Raw genomic sequence first — 17,308 nt, forward strand, 5'->3', positions numbered from 1 at the left:
GGGGGGGAGGGGGTTGGGAGAAGGGGGGTGGGGTTATGGACATTGGGGAGGGTATGTGCTTTGGTGAGTGCTGTGAAGTGTGTAAACCTGGCGATTCACAGACCTGTACCCCTGGGGATAAAAATATATGTTTATAAAAAATTAAAAATTAAAAAAAAAGAAAACAATCATTAAAAAAAATGGAATTTTATTGAGTGCTTTTTCTGTATCAAGAGTCCATACTTTGTTCTCCTGTATTTGTTAATGCAGTTAACGACATTAATTTTCTGATAAGTCCACCATATTTCTAGGCTTAAGTCATAGTTGTGCAGTTCTTTCTCACTCTCTCTCTGACACACACACACACTGCTGAATTTGGATGGCCAGTACTTAATTTAAGATTTTTGCATCCATGTTTGAGTGAGATTGGTCTATAATTTTTTGATATTATCTTGATCTGGTTTTTATCTTGGGAAATATCTAACCTCATAAAGATGAGATTGGGATGGTTTCTTTTTCTGCTCTCTGAAAACACTCATGTACCGTTAGAATTGCTTTTTCCTGAATAATTGACCATGTGTCTAAAGAATATCGAGGTGTAATGTTTAATTTATGGGAAGATTTTTTTTAAAGATTTTATTTATTTGAAGGGTCAGTTTCTACTGCCCAGTTTCTTATAATTGTTAGAGGATCAGTCAGGTTTTCTATTTTTCTTGAGTCAATTTTGGTAAATTTATTATATTTTTCAGGAGTTTGTTCATTTTATTTGTTGTCAAACTAATTGTCATAAAGTTGTTTATAATATCCCTTTTAGTATCTATGGCATCTTTCATTTTTTACCGTCTGTATTTCTAATATTCTCCTTTTTTCTTGATCATTCTTGCAGAGACTAATTTTATTTTCAGAGAATATTAATTTCATTATTATTTTTTTGTATAAGAACCGACTGTCCTCCCCTCTTCCCACTTGGAACTCCCCCCCCCCAACAGTGTGACACTGTTATATTTAAGTTCACATCTATCAGCTGAGCATCAAGAAGACCACAGGTAGAACCCAAGTGTTCATTTGGCTGGTGGAGAATTCCATTTACCTCTCATGTTCTTTTGCAGGATCCTGTGTGCTGAGTCAGCCAGCAACTTTCACTTTGATTGTCTAGACTTTGAGTCCATGATGTTTGGCGTGGCCCCCGCCCGCCGCCTCTCCACGGCCTCCTCGGTTACTAAACCTCCACACTTCATCCTCACCACTGACTGGGTTTGGTACTGGACTGATGAGTTTGGTTCTTGGCAGGAATATGGACAACAAGTAAGTGTCACAGAAAGAGGGCAAGTGTTTTCCCCCAAGCGTCCGTGATGGAGGAGCCATTCCCAGACACGAACATGAGGGTTGTCCTGGAGAGTCCTCGACAGAGGCAAAGATGTCCATATCCCGCTATGACTCTTGCTTTGGGGGAATTAGGGCAAAACTAGTTAGTTGTTCCTTTGTAGGAGGTTCTATCTTTGAATGTTTAGGTATCTGTTGGCTTCATGAGAACTGAATGACTATAGATTATAATGAATTGACATTTCTTCATTGGTTTTGTTAAATGGGGTAGAGAGATGCCTCTCTAACTGTCAAACAGGTAACTCCAGAGCAAGTGCCTGTGTGTGTAGGAGAGTGTGGGTAGCTGCACAGTATACTTGAAGGCTTTTCAGAGGTGGCCTTCTGCCTGTAGCAGCAACTTCACAGAATGTGGGCAAGTGTAAGAAAGTGGATTCATTTCAGGTATTGATTTGGAATCTGGATCTAATAACTGCTGCTGCCAATTATTTGAAGATGTTCATGGCTGAGTCAGATTGAGTCCCCTGGTCACTTGTAGAGGTACAAGGATAGGAAGGTCACCACATCTATGTGGATCTATATGGATAGCTTTCCAAAATGAATTTTGGGATTATGATCTGATAGACACTTATATTCTTCCAGGTTATAAAAGGCTATATTAAAGCTTGAGTTTCTTGTTCTTACCTGCACCTGGAATGTCTTCTTCTCTGGTAACACTGTAATGAGGGCTGCATGAGCACAGGGAGGTTGGTCTCTCTTGTGCCTCCAGTGTGCCCCTGTGTGGAGAATAGTGCCTATACCTAGCAGGTCCTCAGGGCAGAGACATTGCCTGGCTGAAGGACAGAGTAATTGCTGTCCTCTGGCCTATTGGACATGGTCACAATCATCAGGGGCCTCACTTCAGCCTTCATCTGCTTCCCCTCTGCGTCCTCAAGTGCCAACCTTTCCTTGGTGGCTGTTCTGTCTGCCCTCTTTCCCACCTACTTGCCCCTCTTGAGCATCCTGGGGTTTTTTCCACCTTCCTTGCCATGTAGATTTGCTCAAGGAGGCTCCCCACCATTGCTCTTGGTTCGGTCAGGAGCAGGAGCGGGGAGGCCGTGCCTGGCATGGAGGAGCAGGAGAGAATGAGGGGCTGGTCATGCTCCCTGAATGGAGCTTACCTGGTAGCATCAGGGGGGACCCTGTGGCAGGTGAGAAACTTAGCTAATGCAACAACCTCTCACCTTTTGTTTTGTGATTTGTCCCCTTTCTTGGGGAGCTGAGTAGGATGACATTAGACCCTGGTGACACCCTATGCAAAAGTATTTTTCCTTAGGTGACTTTGCAAACTGGATTGTCATGACTTTAGGGAGTAGGGGCCTTTCTCCTCCAAACACCCCCTACTTAGGCTTTTCCCTTATTCTTTTCTAGGCGGCTACTTTCTTGCTGTATAGGCGGAGTGTATGACCTCATTCAGGACATGAGAATCTCTGGCAATGACCTGTATTTGGGTATCATTGATATATTGCACAGTGCTGGGGTACAGATGCACGTGTGTGAGCTCAGTGGCTTTTGGTTGTGTGGTCTCATTTGGTACCATCAGCTGGATCCTCTCCTAGGGTGGCCTGTCCATTCTAGCTCTTCTTTTCCCCACACACTCCTGGAGTCCCTGCGTATGTGGATTTCTTGCTTATTTTTCTGCTAATTGACAGTTTAGGACCATTTCCTTTTGATTCAGGGAAACTAGGTTCTCTTCTGCCTGATTTCAGGATGTATAGCCCAATTTCAGGTGCACATTGCCTCCACCCTATATTAATTTCCTGAGGCTACCACAGACTGGGTGGCTTAGAACAACAGTGATGTATTGTCTCACAGCTGGATGCTGGAAATCAAAACCAAGGTGTCAGGGCCATGTTCCTTTGAAACTTGTTAGGAATCATACCTGCTCTTCCTAGCTTTTGGTGGCTTCCCTGGCTTGTGGGAGCCTCAGTCCAGGCTCTGCCTCGTTGTCCTATGGTCTTCTCCCTGAGTCTGCACATGACCGTTCTCTTATAAGGGCATAGGTTGTGTGTTTTAGGAGCCCATCCTATTCTAGCATGATCTCATCTTAACTAATTACAGGGTAGTAACCCTGTTTCCAAATAAGGTCAAGTTTCGAGGTACTAGGTTTAAGACTTCAGCTTATCTTTTTTGGCAACCAGCGTGTCACAATTCAATTCATAATGTAATCTTGGGTTTAAAGGTATTACTGTTCTTAGCCCACTGAATTTTCCTATGTTGACCTTGACGTCCCTGAGGTGTTGGGCTCCAGGATGCCTTAACCTGACCTGTATCCTCCTTGGATCATTCTCAGCAGGCTTCTCATGTCAATTGACATTTTGCATTTTTTCCCCCTTGCCTGTGATCCTCTTTACCTTGCTATAAAACCTCTACTGTTGCCTCACCCTTTTGTACCTGAACGACGCATCCATCTCTACTTGAAAGGCAAGACCCTCGTTTATTCCCCTACTTGCCAGGATCTGACTTCTGTTCCTGTTACTTGTTCATCTAGTCACTTTTTTAAAAAAAAAAGATTTTATTTATTTGAGAGAGAATGAGAGAGAGAGAGAGAGAGAGCACAAGAAGGGGAGGGTCAGAGGGAGAAGCAGACTCCCTGCTGAGCAGAAAGCCTAAAGCGGGATTCAACTCCAGGATCATGACCCGAGCCAAAGGCAGTTGCTTAACCAACTGAGCCACCCAGGTGCCCCTCATCTAGTCACTATCCGTGGAGTGCCCGAAGGAGGTGGGACACTGCCAGGCACAGCCCTCACAGTGCTGTTGACACTGCAAATGGTCAAGGGCCCAGGTGCCAAATCTGGTGGCATTTCCAGCCTTGGCCCACTCCCTCCTCAGTCTCCTGGCTGCCTTGCTCCTCCTCTGTCTCCTTCATGGGCTGTTTCTTTCTGCTCCCCTTCATGAATTTTGGGGGGAGGGTCCCCAGGGTTCAGCCCATGCCTGATGTTCTTCTGACATTAGTGGCCACCTTAAGTGATCTCTGCACCTCTGTCTCCAGACCAGATTCCTCTTCAAACTTCAGATGGGCATATCTAGAAACTGGCCCAATGTTTCTGTGGCACCTTTGCATTTGGTTCCAGGCACTGTGCTGTGTGTTTCAGGCACTGTGCTGGTTCCAGGCCTTATTTTAATGATTCTTCCAGCCTGTTGAGGATGGGACGGCACTCTTGTCTCGTGTTAGGGACGTGACTTAAGTTTGTTCCTGTTCCTGTCCTGTTGAGATCACTGAAGTTCAGAGGGGCCAGAATTCAAACTCAGTCCATCCCCAAATCTTAGATGTCCTATAGGTAATTGGAGAGAAGGTGTGGGATCAAAATGGGTAATGCATTTTGACAGAGAGCTTCCGTGGGCTCAGGAAAGAACACAGAGAGGGACTAAGCTCTGAAGGCTGCTGGGTGCAAGAACGGGCAGAGAAGAGGCAGCCATGCTCAGCCCATCCCTCCAAGTGGACTGAAGAATTCAGTGTTGATGTTCACCCTCATTCAAATGGTTGTGTCATCCATTAGGAGTAATTTGAACGCTGCTGTCTTCTGTCGCACAGTCCACTTACCTGCTTAGCAGGACCTGCATTTACTATTTTCCCAGGCAGCTTTTAGGAGGCATTCGTGTTGGCTTCTATGCTGTGTCTCCCTCTCCTGCCACACCCCTGCTCCCTGGCTTCTACTTCCCTGCCTCCCCCATGACACAGATACCCACCGCAGGCATGTCTGCAGTGTGGTGTGGATCGCGCCCAGCAGCTTGCTTCATCATCGTAGCTTTTTGCCTTCATGGAGTATCTGTCTGGCTTTCCCTGTAGGGCTTGGAGCACCCCGTGACCACTGTCAGCAGCAGCGATTTGGAGAAGGCCTACCTGGCGTACTGTGCCCCGGGCTCTGACGCCCAGGCAGCCGTCCTGAAGTTCCAGGCTGGAAAGCACAAATACGAGTTAGACTTCAAAGGTATGTCCTGACCTCTTGCCCTCACCCAGCTGGGTTTGGCCATCTGTTGGCCCGGCCTTTCCCTCCTTGACCCTGGAGAAGTTCCGTGTACACACTGAGGGCCAGGAAAGGAAAGGAGAGGGGGTCCCTGCTCCTGAAGTGCTGTCCACGTGGAAGGGGAGTCAGACCTGTGACAGATGGTGGCAGCCCGGGGTGGATGGAGGAACAGCTACCGGGGAGAGGGAGCTGAAGGGAGAGGAACCCGAGGAAGGATGGGAGCCCGAAGTGTGGAGGAACGGGCAGGGGCCGCTTTTGTGCAGTGCTGGTGGTCCTGTAGGCCATGGACGAGGCTCTGGGGTCCCAGGGTTAACCTTGGTCCCTGGCTGGTGTCAGCCATTCTGCTCTGCACTGTGCCCTGTCCTCCCTGGCCTGGCGGCTCCCCATCGTCCTCTCAGCACCTGCGGCTCAGGTGGGCTGCAGACTGAGCACATGCTAGATGTGCACTGTCCTTAAAAGTTACTGGAAGCGGATTGTCCTGCGCCCATAGTGTCTTGACACTGAACTTTAAGTGACTTGTCCTGGCTGCCTTTGCAGACAGACAGAAACAGGCCAAATACCCTTTGGCCAGTTCATGTAGTGACTGATTTTGGAGGATTTTTTTTTTTCATTTTAGTTTTTTCTGTGGCTTCTCTTAAGACATTTCCTCATGGTTTTATCACCCCAGCTCTGTTTAACTCAGTGTTGCCTTACCTTTTAAATTCTGAGTCCTTCTGAATGTTCAGCACCTTTTGAGGGAATTCACTGGGCCTTCCTTTAAATACAATTTGCTGTTTTTTCTGTTTTGTGGACCTTCTACTATGTGGAGGGCAGCAGAGTGTGTGCACTGAATTATCCTAACACCACGCGACCTGCTTGCTGTGGTTTTGTAGTGCTTGTTTTCTTGGTGAGGGTGGAACCGCTGCCCCTCAGTGTGCCCTTGCAGAGATTCTGTGCTCTCTGCAGGGAGAGCGGCTCACCTGCCCTCAGCATCTGCTGGGGACCAGTAGCCATAGGTCAAGTCTGGTTTCCTGTCCACAGTCTGATAGATACAAATGCATGAAAGGGGCAGCGAGTTACATGAGGATCAAGTCCTTGCAACTAGCACCCATCTGAAGGCCGCTGGCAACTGTTTGAAACACTCCTTTTAAGTATCTGGAAAATGTCAGAGCCAGAAATGTCAGATGCGGCCTTTACCATTCTCAGCCTAGGCTGCATCCCCAGGGGACAGAACCGAGAATCAGGGTAAGGGTGGGAAAGAGCACACACATGCGGTTTTCGGTAAACTGCAGGAAAAAGTGTGTTCACGCCACACTGACCCAGTCTCACGTGGATAGGCACAATTCGTTTTGCTGGTGGTGGATCACAGCAGCAACAGAAGTAGTTTGAGGTGAGTTAGGTTCCCGTCTCACAGCGAGATGTTGTGAAAGCAAGTCTCAGACCCAAGTCAGCCAGACATGTTTATGAACAAAATATTATTAGGAAACAAGTGCAATTAAGAAACACACACAACAGGTCAAATGATTGGTTCTGTAGGATTGAGGAAGACTAGTGCTGTCATTTTAGGGACTCTTGTCACAAGCTTTGCTCAAGGCCACTGCCAGTGCCTCCATGCCAGAGGGAGAACAGCGATATCTATTAGCTACGATCAGATGGGCAGAATCCCCAAGGTCACGCTTGTTTAGGGACTTAGCCTAGTGTGTTCCTTGTAGGGGTAACAAAGGAAAAAACTCACTTTTTCCCATCCACAGAAGGGTAGGGAGTGGGTCTCAAATATAGTTTATTCTGCATGTCTTGAGTAGTTTTACCAGTGAAAGACCATTTGAGACTTAGGATGATGTCAGTCAAGAGGCCAATAAAAACCCAAGTAAGTGTGCTAATTATTGATGGGAGGTGAGGGGTGGACAACAGTAGGGCTTCTGGTAGCCATGTTTGGTGCCTGGGCTCCTGATTAGAAGGTGGGGGACCCCTGCGAGTTCTGATCTTGATGACCACCTGGGCGACAGCATGAGGGACTTCCACCTCAGTGATGTTATGCTCAAATGCAGTGTATGCTCAAATGCAGTAACATAAGTTACAGACACCTACAAATTAATGTTAAAATGGTTTTTTAAATGAAAAAGAAAAAACTGGTTTTGTATTCTTAAGTGCAGAAAGTAAGATGTGACAGGGTTTTTCTGGTGGCAAGCAACATGTAATCTTGCTCATAGGTGTTTGTGATTTTTCAACTTGAGGATCAGTGTCTCCTCTCATCCCCTCAGGATGAACCTGAGGATCATGGGGGTGGGCGTAGGGCAAGGATTTTGTTTATTAAAGATGGTACAGGTTTAAAAAGGTTGAGAAATACTGCTGTGGAGTCAGTTTAGTCAAATTAAAAAAAGTTATGAGTAAAATTAGTGTATTAACTCTAAATCCCCCTGGCTCAAAATGTGGTAATTTGGTCTCAGGCTGGGCTGAAGCTTTTTTTATATCCAAGTTGGGAAAAATTGCTAAGCAAAATAATGGTTTAAACAAGATTGGAAGGAACAATTTTAAAGTGCTCATGTATAATTGATATGTCAATTACTCATCATTCATGTGTTCATTAAACCCAGTCTCCTAAGGATACCTATTTTCTTTTAGGAATATTTGAAATGTGAAAATTGCCTTTTTTTTTTAACAGACTGACTCTAGGCTTTACACATTAGGATTAGTTTTCCAAACCATTTAGTTTGTATTTATAAAACATTGCCATCCTATGTGTGTGTATATATATGCATTTGGTGTTTTTTTTTTTTTTTTCTTCTTTAGTGTTTGTTCAGAAAAACCTGGTCTATGGCACAGTCAGAAAGGTTTGCCGGCGACCCAGGTTCGTGTCCCCGCAGGAGGTGAAGGTGAAGCAAGCCTGGTAGGTGGCATGAGAACCAGGGGGCCGTGCTCTGCTGCACGTCCAGGAAGCCTCCCCGGGCTGGCATAACGCAGTAAGAGGGTGTGTTGGCTTGTGTCACTGAATGTGCCAGCGCTCTGTCTCTGAGTGCCCAGGCCCGCCCCCCAGGCAGGACCTTCGTACTTTCCTTCACTTAATACTATAGTGCTGGTATTAATATCCATGTTCCAGAAAAGGTCTGAGAATTCATGAAACTGGAAAACCAGGATACACTTAGCACATTTCAGAGAGAGAAGTATTAGCATGGATTATAAGATGATAAATAAAATTCAGGTGTATAGAAATATGTCAGAGTATTTTTCTAATTGTGTGGTAGACTAATTAACTTTTAGTTAATAAAGCATTAAGGTGCCAAACGAAGTGTAACATGAAATAAAGGGAAAAAATGACCCAAGACACTGGAAAAGAATTGTATAATTAGATTTTTTTTTTTAAAAAAAGATTGATTTATTTGAGAGAGAGTATGTGTGTGTGCACGCGCACGCATGGGTGCACGCAGAGGTGGGGAAGGGCAGAGGGAGAGAATCTCAGGTAGACCGCACTGAGCACAGAGCCCAATGTGGGGCTTGATCCCACAACCCTGAGAACATGACCTGAGCTGAAATCAAGAGTAGGACACTTAACCGACTGAGCCACCTAGGCGCATGCCATATAATTAGATATTTTAACTCTAAGTGTGCAAGTGGTGTTCCTGATTCATACGGTATTCTTGTGCAGATTTTTCCAGAAACCAAAAAACTTACTCCTGACTTTAGACTAATTTAGAGAATGGTTAGGGAACAGTAATAATCTCACTTCTCATAATTTCTGTCGGTCTCCATCTTCAAGTGATTGTATATTTTGCTTTTTAACTTGGAAGGGATCTTTATAGTGGCTCTTAGGGTTTTTCTGTTTGTTTTTGGAGTCCGATTTTGTTATTGGTAGTGAGCTGTGGACTTGGCTTCTGACAAAGTACGTGGCTCTTTGTTCTCCAGTCGCATCATGTGCGAATGCCAGCTTCGGTGCCATCACCTGTGGCAGTGTGACTGCTGGTATCTGTGTGCCAGGGGCTGGGAAAGGCTTGGGGCCACAGTGTCATCTTTTGGGTAGAGGATTTGTGATTCACAATTACAGGCTGCTTATTGTGCTCTGCAAGCCGGTTAGGCTTGAAGCTGGCTCATCAGTTTGTATTTTTCAGTTGAATAGTTGAATCATAGATCTGAGTGTTTGAAGATATCGAAGTGATAGAAAAATAATGGAATTATATACCGATAAGAAAATTATGTGTTTTATGGTTTTATGTACTTGCATATCATGGGATACCAAAAACCTGAAAATGGCTGCAGCCGCTGGTCTCTTAGCGGCCGCTTAGTCTCTTCTTCCTCGGGGCGGGATCCCTTTTGAGTTCCAGAAGCCACTAGGGGCCTTCTAAGCATTTAGGAGCAGGAGAGGGCCCTCCTGCAGCTGATGGGGCATATTTAAGAGCTTGGCTCTACCCAGACCCCCACTGAACCAGTAGTTTTAGGCTGGGTGCAGATGTCCTGGGATTAGAGCTGGGAGAAGGGTTCTTTCTCTCTAATCCACATGGCCACCTGCAGGAGGACAGTGGCTGGATGGCAGCAGGTACCACAGCACCTGGTACATGGGGTGTGGCACAGCCCAAGCTGGGACTTCAGCCAGTGTTGTCCTCAGCCAGCTGCACCTTCCTTTAACCAGAGAAACCGGGCTCATTTCTGTTTCATGGTGAACCAAATAGTTTTTCTCTGCTGGCTCTTCTGGGGTCTTGCAGATGGACCTCAGTAGTTGTATTTGTGGACCATGGTCATTTAAAGAAGAGTTTGATACAAACTAGAGAGAAAAGGTATTATCAGTCCAAGAAAAGGGTATACTCAGTAGTCAGTGTCTTCCTGTTGTCTCCAGTGTTTCCACAATGAGTCGCCATTTGCATACATTTCTGATTTATCTTTATTATCTTTCTTTCTGCGAAAATGAGCAAATGCGTATAGAGAAAAGTATTTTCTGATTTCACTTTTCTTGCACCAAACTAGAGGCAGCATTCTGTATGTACTGCTCTGTACCTTTTCTTTTCCCTTTCAGGAACTGAAGTCTTCTGAAATCTGTCTGTCTGCGTGGCTCTCCATCACCTGTGCATACCCTAATTTATTTAATCTGTCTCCTTTGGAGGGAAGTTTTGCATTGTTTCAGATCTTTTGTTGTTACAAGGGTAACACTACGGTGGATGATATGGTGTACGTGAGGTTTCATGTTCAGGAAGGTTAATGTTCTGGAAGATAAATGCAAATTCCTCTTAATGGGGTTGAACCATTATACACTTGGCCTCAAGGTGCTTGAGGTACTGCCTTGGCCTTGGCAACCAGTGAGTCATCAAGCTCTTGGACTTTTGCTGTTTTCATGTGTGGCAAAGGGTGTTTCAGTGTATTTTAATTTGCGTTCTCTTATGAGTGAAGTTTAAAGTTTTTTTGCTAAATCTACCAGCCATTTGCCTTTCTTTTTCTGTGGGGAGTTTGTCTTTTTGTTCAATTTTTTGTCAGCCTTTTGGTGTTTTTTTTTTTATACGTTAAGAACCTTTTATCTACTGGGGAGATCAGCACTCAGTTTCTTATACAAATCACAAACCTTTTCTCTTGATTTCTTAGTTGCCAGCTTTGTTTATAAAGTATTGTACCCGGGCAGAAATGTTTATTTTTTAGTAAAATGGATCCATCTCTCCTGTGTATTGCTTCTGGATTTAGAGTTTAGTTAACTGTGGCCGCTTCTACTTCTGGAAGTTATTTTTTATTTTTCCCCTAATCAAAGCCTACCTTAGATACAGTTTGGAAAAATCTTTCACCTTTCTGAGACTGGATGTTTTTTGTTATCACTGTAATGTGGTCTTTAGAGGGCCACAGACACCACACATCAGAAATAAAAGCGATCATTTTGGTCAGATTCAGACTAAGATATGCCTGATTCAGGCAGGATCTTCCTAGTGCATAACCTGAGAGTCACACAGTGTCCACGCAGTGAAGCCTGTGGCTCTTCCTGTGAACCCAAGTGACGGCTGCCAGCTGTTGGAACTCTAGTAAGCAAGTCTGCTCCCGCCTCTCTAGCCAGCTGGGACTCCTAGAGTGGGTTGCTTTCAGAAACAACTTCTCTGTTTACACGAATGACAGGGTCACAGAATATGATCTCTGCATTCCAGAGTTTTAATACCAGAGTTTGATGTGAAGTTTGAAATGGCATTTACACATCGGCTCTTTGGGTTTAGTTCCTTACTGTCCTTATATCCTGCATAAAAATGTTTTATTCATGTGATTGAGTCCCTATTTTTTCTTTTCTTGCCGCCTTATGGATATTTTTGGTCATTTCATTTTTTCCCCTCCTATTAGTTTGGAAGTTATGTACTATATTACTTTATTTTTATTTTTTTTAAAGATTTTATTTATTTATTTGACAGACAAAGATCATAAGTAGGTAGAGTGGCAGGCAGAGAGAGAGAGAGAGGAGGAAGCAGGCTCCCTGCTGAGCTGAGAGCGGACGTGGGGCTCCATCCCAGGACTCTGGGATCATGACCTGAGCCAAAGGCAGAGGCTTTATAACCCACTGAGCCACCCAGGCGCCCCTACTTAATTTTTTTAAAGGCCACACTAGAAATTATAACGTGTTCTTAGGTATGAGTTGGTCAGTATCTTTGTCTTCCTATCGAATCGACTAATGTAAGAGCTTTCAAATACCTTATTCCATTAATTTCCTCTCTTGTTTTTTAACTTCATGAGTATTGTTACTTTATACAATGAATGTTTCATTAGATTTACTCATGTTTTACTGCTTTGTCTTTTCAAATTTTCTTAGATGAAGATCTGTTGGAAAATTGTATTTTTGTTTGCCTAACTACATCTTCATTTTTTTTTAAAAGATTTTATGTATTTATTTGATAGAGAGAAATCACAAGTAGATGGAGAGGCAGGCAGAGAGAGAGAGAGAAGCAGGCTCCCTGCCGAGCAGAGAGCCCGATGCGGGACTCGATCCCAGGACCCCGAGATCATGACCTGAGCCGAAGGCAGCGGCTTAACCCACTGAGCCAGTCTTGAAAGATATTTTTATTGGCTCTAGCGTTTTAGGGTGTGGTTATTTTCTCCTGGAACATGGAAGAGTTCATTCCACTGTCACCTGGTTTCCATTGCTACTGTTGGAAAATTGGTTGTTGGTCTAAGCAGAGCCCCTTTTCCAGACTCATTCTTGTCTTCCTCTGACTGCTTTTCAGATTGTGTTGGTCTTGCTGTTCTGTGCTCTCACCCTGGTGTGGCAGGGCGTGTGCTCTGATTTATCCTTTTGGAGATTCTTGGGGCTTTTTAGACCTCTCCTTTGTTCTCCTTAAAATAGCCTTCAGCCTTTCCTCTCCTCTCTTTTCAGAGCTTTGGTTAGCTTCTGACCAGATCCAGGCCTTCTCTCTCTCCTCCTGGTCCCAGCTTCTCCTCCGTATCTCTCATCTCGGCATCCTGGATAACCGCCCTTCCTTTTTTGTTCAACTTACTCCCTCTCCTCAGGTGGTCTCCCTTGCTCACAAGGTTGTCCTTGGAACTTCGCCTAGCAAGGAGTGTCTTTCACTTCCAGAAGTTCTTTTTCGTTCTTTTTAAAACCCTCCACATCTTTTTATAGTTCAGTTCCTTGCATATATTTTTTAAAAGTTTTTCTTTTATTTCTTTAAACACAGAAAAGATAATTGTTCTGTTATAATCTTATAATCTTGCCTCATAATTTCAGCATCTTCAGTCTCCACGGTCTGTTTCTGGATAATTTTTGCTTATGGGACCTTGGTTAGTTATTTTAAACTGTGCTGTTTTCCTAGGAGAGTTATTTGTGGGAGTTCTTTGAGGCTTAGGATGAAGGTACACATCTCATGCCAGTGGAAACAGAAGGTAGATCTATTGTAGAAAGAACAGATCATTCTGAAATGGAATCAGAAGGATTTGCTATTACAGTGACATAGTTCCTGTTCCTAGACCTGTTGGGTCACATGTCTTTTAGAACTCAGTCTTTGTTTATTTTTATTTTTTGGAAAGATGATAAGGTGCTTATGTTATGTGAAACCTGTAATTAAACATGCTAATATTGCAGCTGTATGAAATAAGCTTAGTCCCTTTAAATAGGATATTTACAGACCACAAATAGCCTCCTAGCAGTTGTAGTCAACTTTCTACTGTCAGAGGAGGATTTTTTTTTTTTTTTTTTTTTAATTTGAGAGAGAGCGTGAGCACGAGTATTGGGCAGCAGGGGGAAAGCAGACTCCCTACTGAGTGTGGAGCCTGACACGGGGCTCTGTCTCCCTGAACTGAAATCAAGGGGGATGCTCAACCGACAGCCAGCCAGGCAGTCCTGCTAAATGAGTTGTGACATACATTTTCTGTTTTTTAAAAAGTGTTTTTGTATGCCAGTTACACCTCATTGAGGCCTCTTGAAAAGAGAGCTCTTTGAATTTTTAAATTGTGGATGAAAGTTTGTATGTGCTCCTTTGATCAGTTATTCTCTGCCTTCCATGCAAGCGTTGAGATACAGGTGAGAAATGGATCCCTTGTGCCCGAGATTTTGGGGTTTGGCCGCGTGGGCAAAGATAGATGTGCTCCCATGTCATGGATAGTATGCTTAGGGGCTTCCCCATCTCTACCTGCTCTTACCAAATGGTATGCTGAGACCCCAGACCGCTGGTACTGTGAGTGGCAGCCACCAGTAGTAGATCTGCCTAAGACTAAACAAAATCTCAGTGTTTTTGTTTACATTTTGTAGCAGTGTCAAGTTTCAAGGCCCAAAGAGCATCCCAGACCATTGGGACCCCTCGGCCCTGCCAGACCCTGGCTTTAAGGTATGGGACTCACACTGCCTCGGGCCACGGAGGAGGGTATTCTTAGACACAGTGAGTGAGCAGACTCCACCACTAAGGGAGCCGTCCGGCGAGGCTGGGGCAGGAGGCAGGAGCTGTGTGTGGGTTTAGGTTCGGGTCTTAAGGGTTTTAAGGCTGGATGACCACCAGGAAGATGGTTGGGGCCCCAAGGGAAAAGGCTGTATTGTGGACGAAGGATGATGACCTGGAAATTTCTCAAAGGGCAGAAATAAGAGCTTAACCGCTGTTTAGCCAATAAGTATTAGTTTTACCAAGAAAGAAAAGAAAAAGCCAGGGGAGGATTTGAGTGTGATGAGGGACATGTCGAGGGGAGTTGCTATAGGAAGGCGCCAGATACCAGAAGACAGGGACACCAGTTCACATGGCTCATGTCAGGCCTTCCAGCTGACGAGAGCTACACTGAGTTCTATGGAGTACTCAGGCCATTGTCCACTACCGCCTTGTGTACATGAGGTCCTCTGACGCTTGGCATCCTGCTGAGCACTGTGCTGACGGCTCTGTGTCTGTCTTCCCTGGGAGGACTCCTCTTATCGAGTTGTACACAGACCCCAGTATGCACACAGACCCCAGCAGCCCAGACACATGTGCGAAGGACTGGGCGAGCTTGAGTGGTAGTACTCAGCGTCACAGGGCCAGGTGACCAGATGAAGGGGAATAGGGAAGGTTTCACTGGGTCCGCACCTAAGTGATGGCTGATGGTTGTACAGACAGAAGTAGGGGAAGAACATACAGGTCGATGGAGACTGCATAGGGAAGGAGCCCAGGGCAGGGTGGAGGGCATGCATAGCCCCTGGGGAGCAGGAGGGAGGTCAGGCAGGTTTGGTTGTATGGTTGAGCTGTAGGCCATGACAGGTATGGGAGCCCTTGACAGTCTGGTCTGGGGGGAGGGGCAGGCTGGTTCCCTACATGGGGGAGAGGAGTTTGTGTCCTCCCATGGGATGGAAGCAAGGAAACCAGTCACAACTTCAGTTGCAGGAGATGCATGGACATTCAGACTGCACTCACCGTAGGGGAAGGCCATGGTACAGAGTGATCGCCCAGGGATCCCTTAACAGGCTGTCATCGGGCCAAGCCTCAAGGAGCAGGAACAGGGCAGCGGGTTAGTTGCAGGCTGAAAGTGCAGGAATTGTCACTGCAGACATCAGCTGCCCTCGGTCAGGGCCCCTCCTGGCCCCTAGGGGGTGCTGTTTCCCAGAGCAGGGCGCTAAGGGAGAGGTGGGCTCTGCTGGGAGGAGGCAGTAGCCAGGCACCATCCCTGCAAATCTCCTCATGCTCCTGCGTTGATGTGTATTGTCTGCTGGCCTGACATCTTCCCCGGCACTTGTGGTGAGGAGGGCTTCTGCCATACACACCTTCTTTAATGGGGTCTGCCCCGCTCAGCCAAACGTACACATTCCATGCGTATTAACACCAGCTCTGGTCCTGTAGACTCTGTAGTCTGTGTGGGTACAGAGGAGGAGCGGGGATGTCCTGGGGACACGGAAAGTGGTGCCGACGTATCACATGCCCGTCCTTCAGGAGGGTTCCACAGTGAACAGAAGGGAAGTGACCACAAACCGCAAATAGCCCACAGCTGGAGAGACTACACCTCTGGCCAAGGGAGAGTAGTGATCCCTGTCTGGGCTTGCTTGCAGTTCTAGCATTTTATAAGCAGCCTTGGGAAGGCACTGATCTATATACACTTCGAGGATAATGGAGAAAAAAAATGTTTGCTCCCTGCAGAAGATTACCCTCAGTTCTTCATCAGACGAGTATCAAAAGGTCTGGAGCCTATTCAACCGTACGCTGCCTTTTTACTTTGTCCAGAAGATTGAGCGAGTCCAGAATTTGGCCCTTTGGGAAGTCTACCAGTGGTACGTGAAGGGCCCACTCTTGCTGGGCTGCTGACCATCCCCTCTAGTATATACACGGGAGGCTAGCTGCTTGTCAGACATGTCCTGGGTTTCAGGGACAATCTGAGATGGCAGCCACTGCTTTCCCAGTGCTGAGGGCATCAGGGACTGTGTCCCTGCTTTTCTCCCCATCTCTCCATCTTTATAGCTTAGTGCTGGCACATCCCTCGAGCTGAGGGGATTCAAGCTGCCCTAGGGACAACCAGCACTTGTGCTGGTGACTTCTGCCTCCCTGGCGGAAGATCAGCGGGACCGGTCCGTGTAAGCCACCCATGCGCAGAGGGAGATAGAGCTGTGTCCTGACAGCCAGGGAGCCACGCCTCATTTTTGTGCTTGAGGACTGGCATGTTCTTGGGTGCTCAGTGGCTTGTCCTTGTAGGGAGGAGATCTGCAGCAGGTTACCATGGCGGGCCTGGGGTCCTGCTGACCTGTCCCCAGAAGAGGGGGTTGGAGCAGTGTCATCTGTACTCTGGGACTAGTGATGAAATCGGGGTAACAGGGGGAGAGGGACGGCCCCCCCACTGACCAGCATCCTCCAGCTCCCCAGCTTCCCTAGCTAAGCTCTGGAGGAAGCAAGGTAGTGGGGAAGAAGTGGGTCTGGTCTGCTTCAGGAGTTCAAGAAGCTGAAGAGGCCTTAAGCTGTGGAGGCAAAGGCTTCCCGTGGGCTTTGCACCCAGGTTGTGCTGTTCACCCTGGTCTCACGGGCCTGGACTCATGATGCTTCTAATAAAATGTGTTTTCTTGGGTCAAGTGGCCTGCATTTGGCAGCAAGCACCCTCTGCCTCCTGTCTCATGATTCTAGGCAAAAAGGCCAGATGCAGAAGAGAAATGGAGGGAAGGTGGTCGATGAGCGGCAGCTCTTCCACGGCACCAGTGCGAATTTCGTTGATGCCATCTGCCAGCAGAACTTCGACTGGCGGGTCTGTGGTCTTCATGGTACTTCCTATGGCAAGGGTAAGGGCAAAAGTGGCCCCACCGGCAGAACCTGGCTTTCCTCCCAGGGCCTGGGAAACCCTTTTATTTATTTATTTATTTATTGTATTTAAAAAAAAATTTTTTATAAACATATAATGTATTATTAGTCCCAGGGGTACAGGTCTGTGAATCACCAGGTTTACACACTTCACAGCACATACCCTCCCCAATGTCCGTAACCCCACCACCCTCTCCCGACCCCCCACCCCGGCAACCCTCAGTTTGGTTTGTAAGATTAAGAGTCTCTTATGGTTTGTCTCCCTCCCGATCCCATCTTGTTTCATTTATTCTTTTCCTACCCCCAAACCCCCTACGTTGCATCTCCACTTCCTCATATCAGGGAGATCATATG

General features: G+C 46.2%; 1 protein-coding gene across 1 annotated transcript in view; it reads left to right on the top strand.

Annotated features, from left to right (window-relative positions):
• PARP12 (poly(ADP-ribose) polymerase family member 12) overlaps positions 1-17,308 on the top strand; it is a 44,718-nt gene that overhangs the window by 20,486 nt on the left and 6,924 nt on the right. Inside the window, exons 6-11 of the mRNA XM_059396284.1 lie at positions 1,089-1,284; positions 5,129-5,270; positions 8,076-8,172; positions 13,975-14,050; positions 15,812-15,942; positions 16,784-16,935. Of these exons, the coding sequence (XP_059252267.1) occupies positions 1,089-1,284; positions 5,129-5,270; positions 8,076-8,172; positions 13,975-14,050; positions 15,812-15,942; positions 16,784-16,935 (794 nt within the window). The remainder of the gene's footprint in view (positions 1-1,088; positions 1,285-5,128; positions 5,271-8,075; positions 8,173-13,974; positions 14,051-15,811; positions 15,943-16,783; positions 16,936-17,308) is intronic.

Source organism: Mustela nigripes, chromosome 4 (assembly GCF_022355385.1).
Source record: "Mustela nigripes isolate SB6536 chromosome 4, MUSNIG.SB6536, whole genome shotgun sequence".
Lineage (NCBI taxonomy): Eukaryota > Metazoa > Chordata > Mammalia > Carnivora > Mustelidae > Mustela > Mustela nigripes.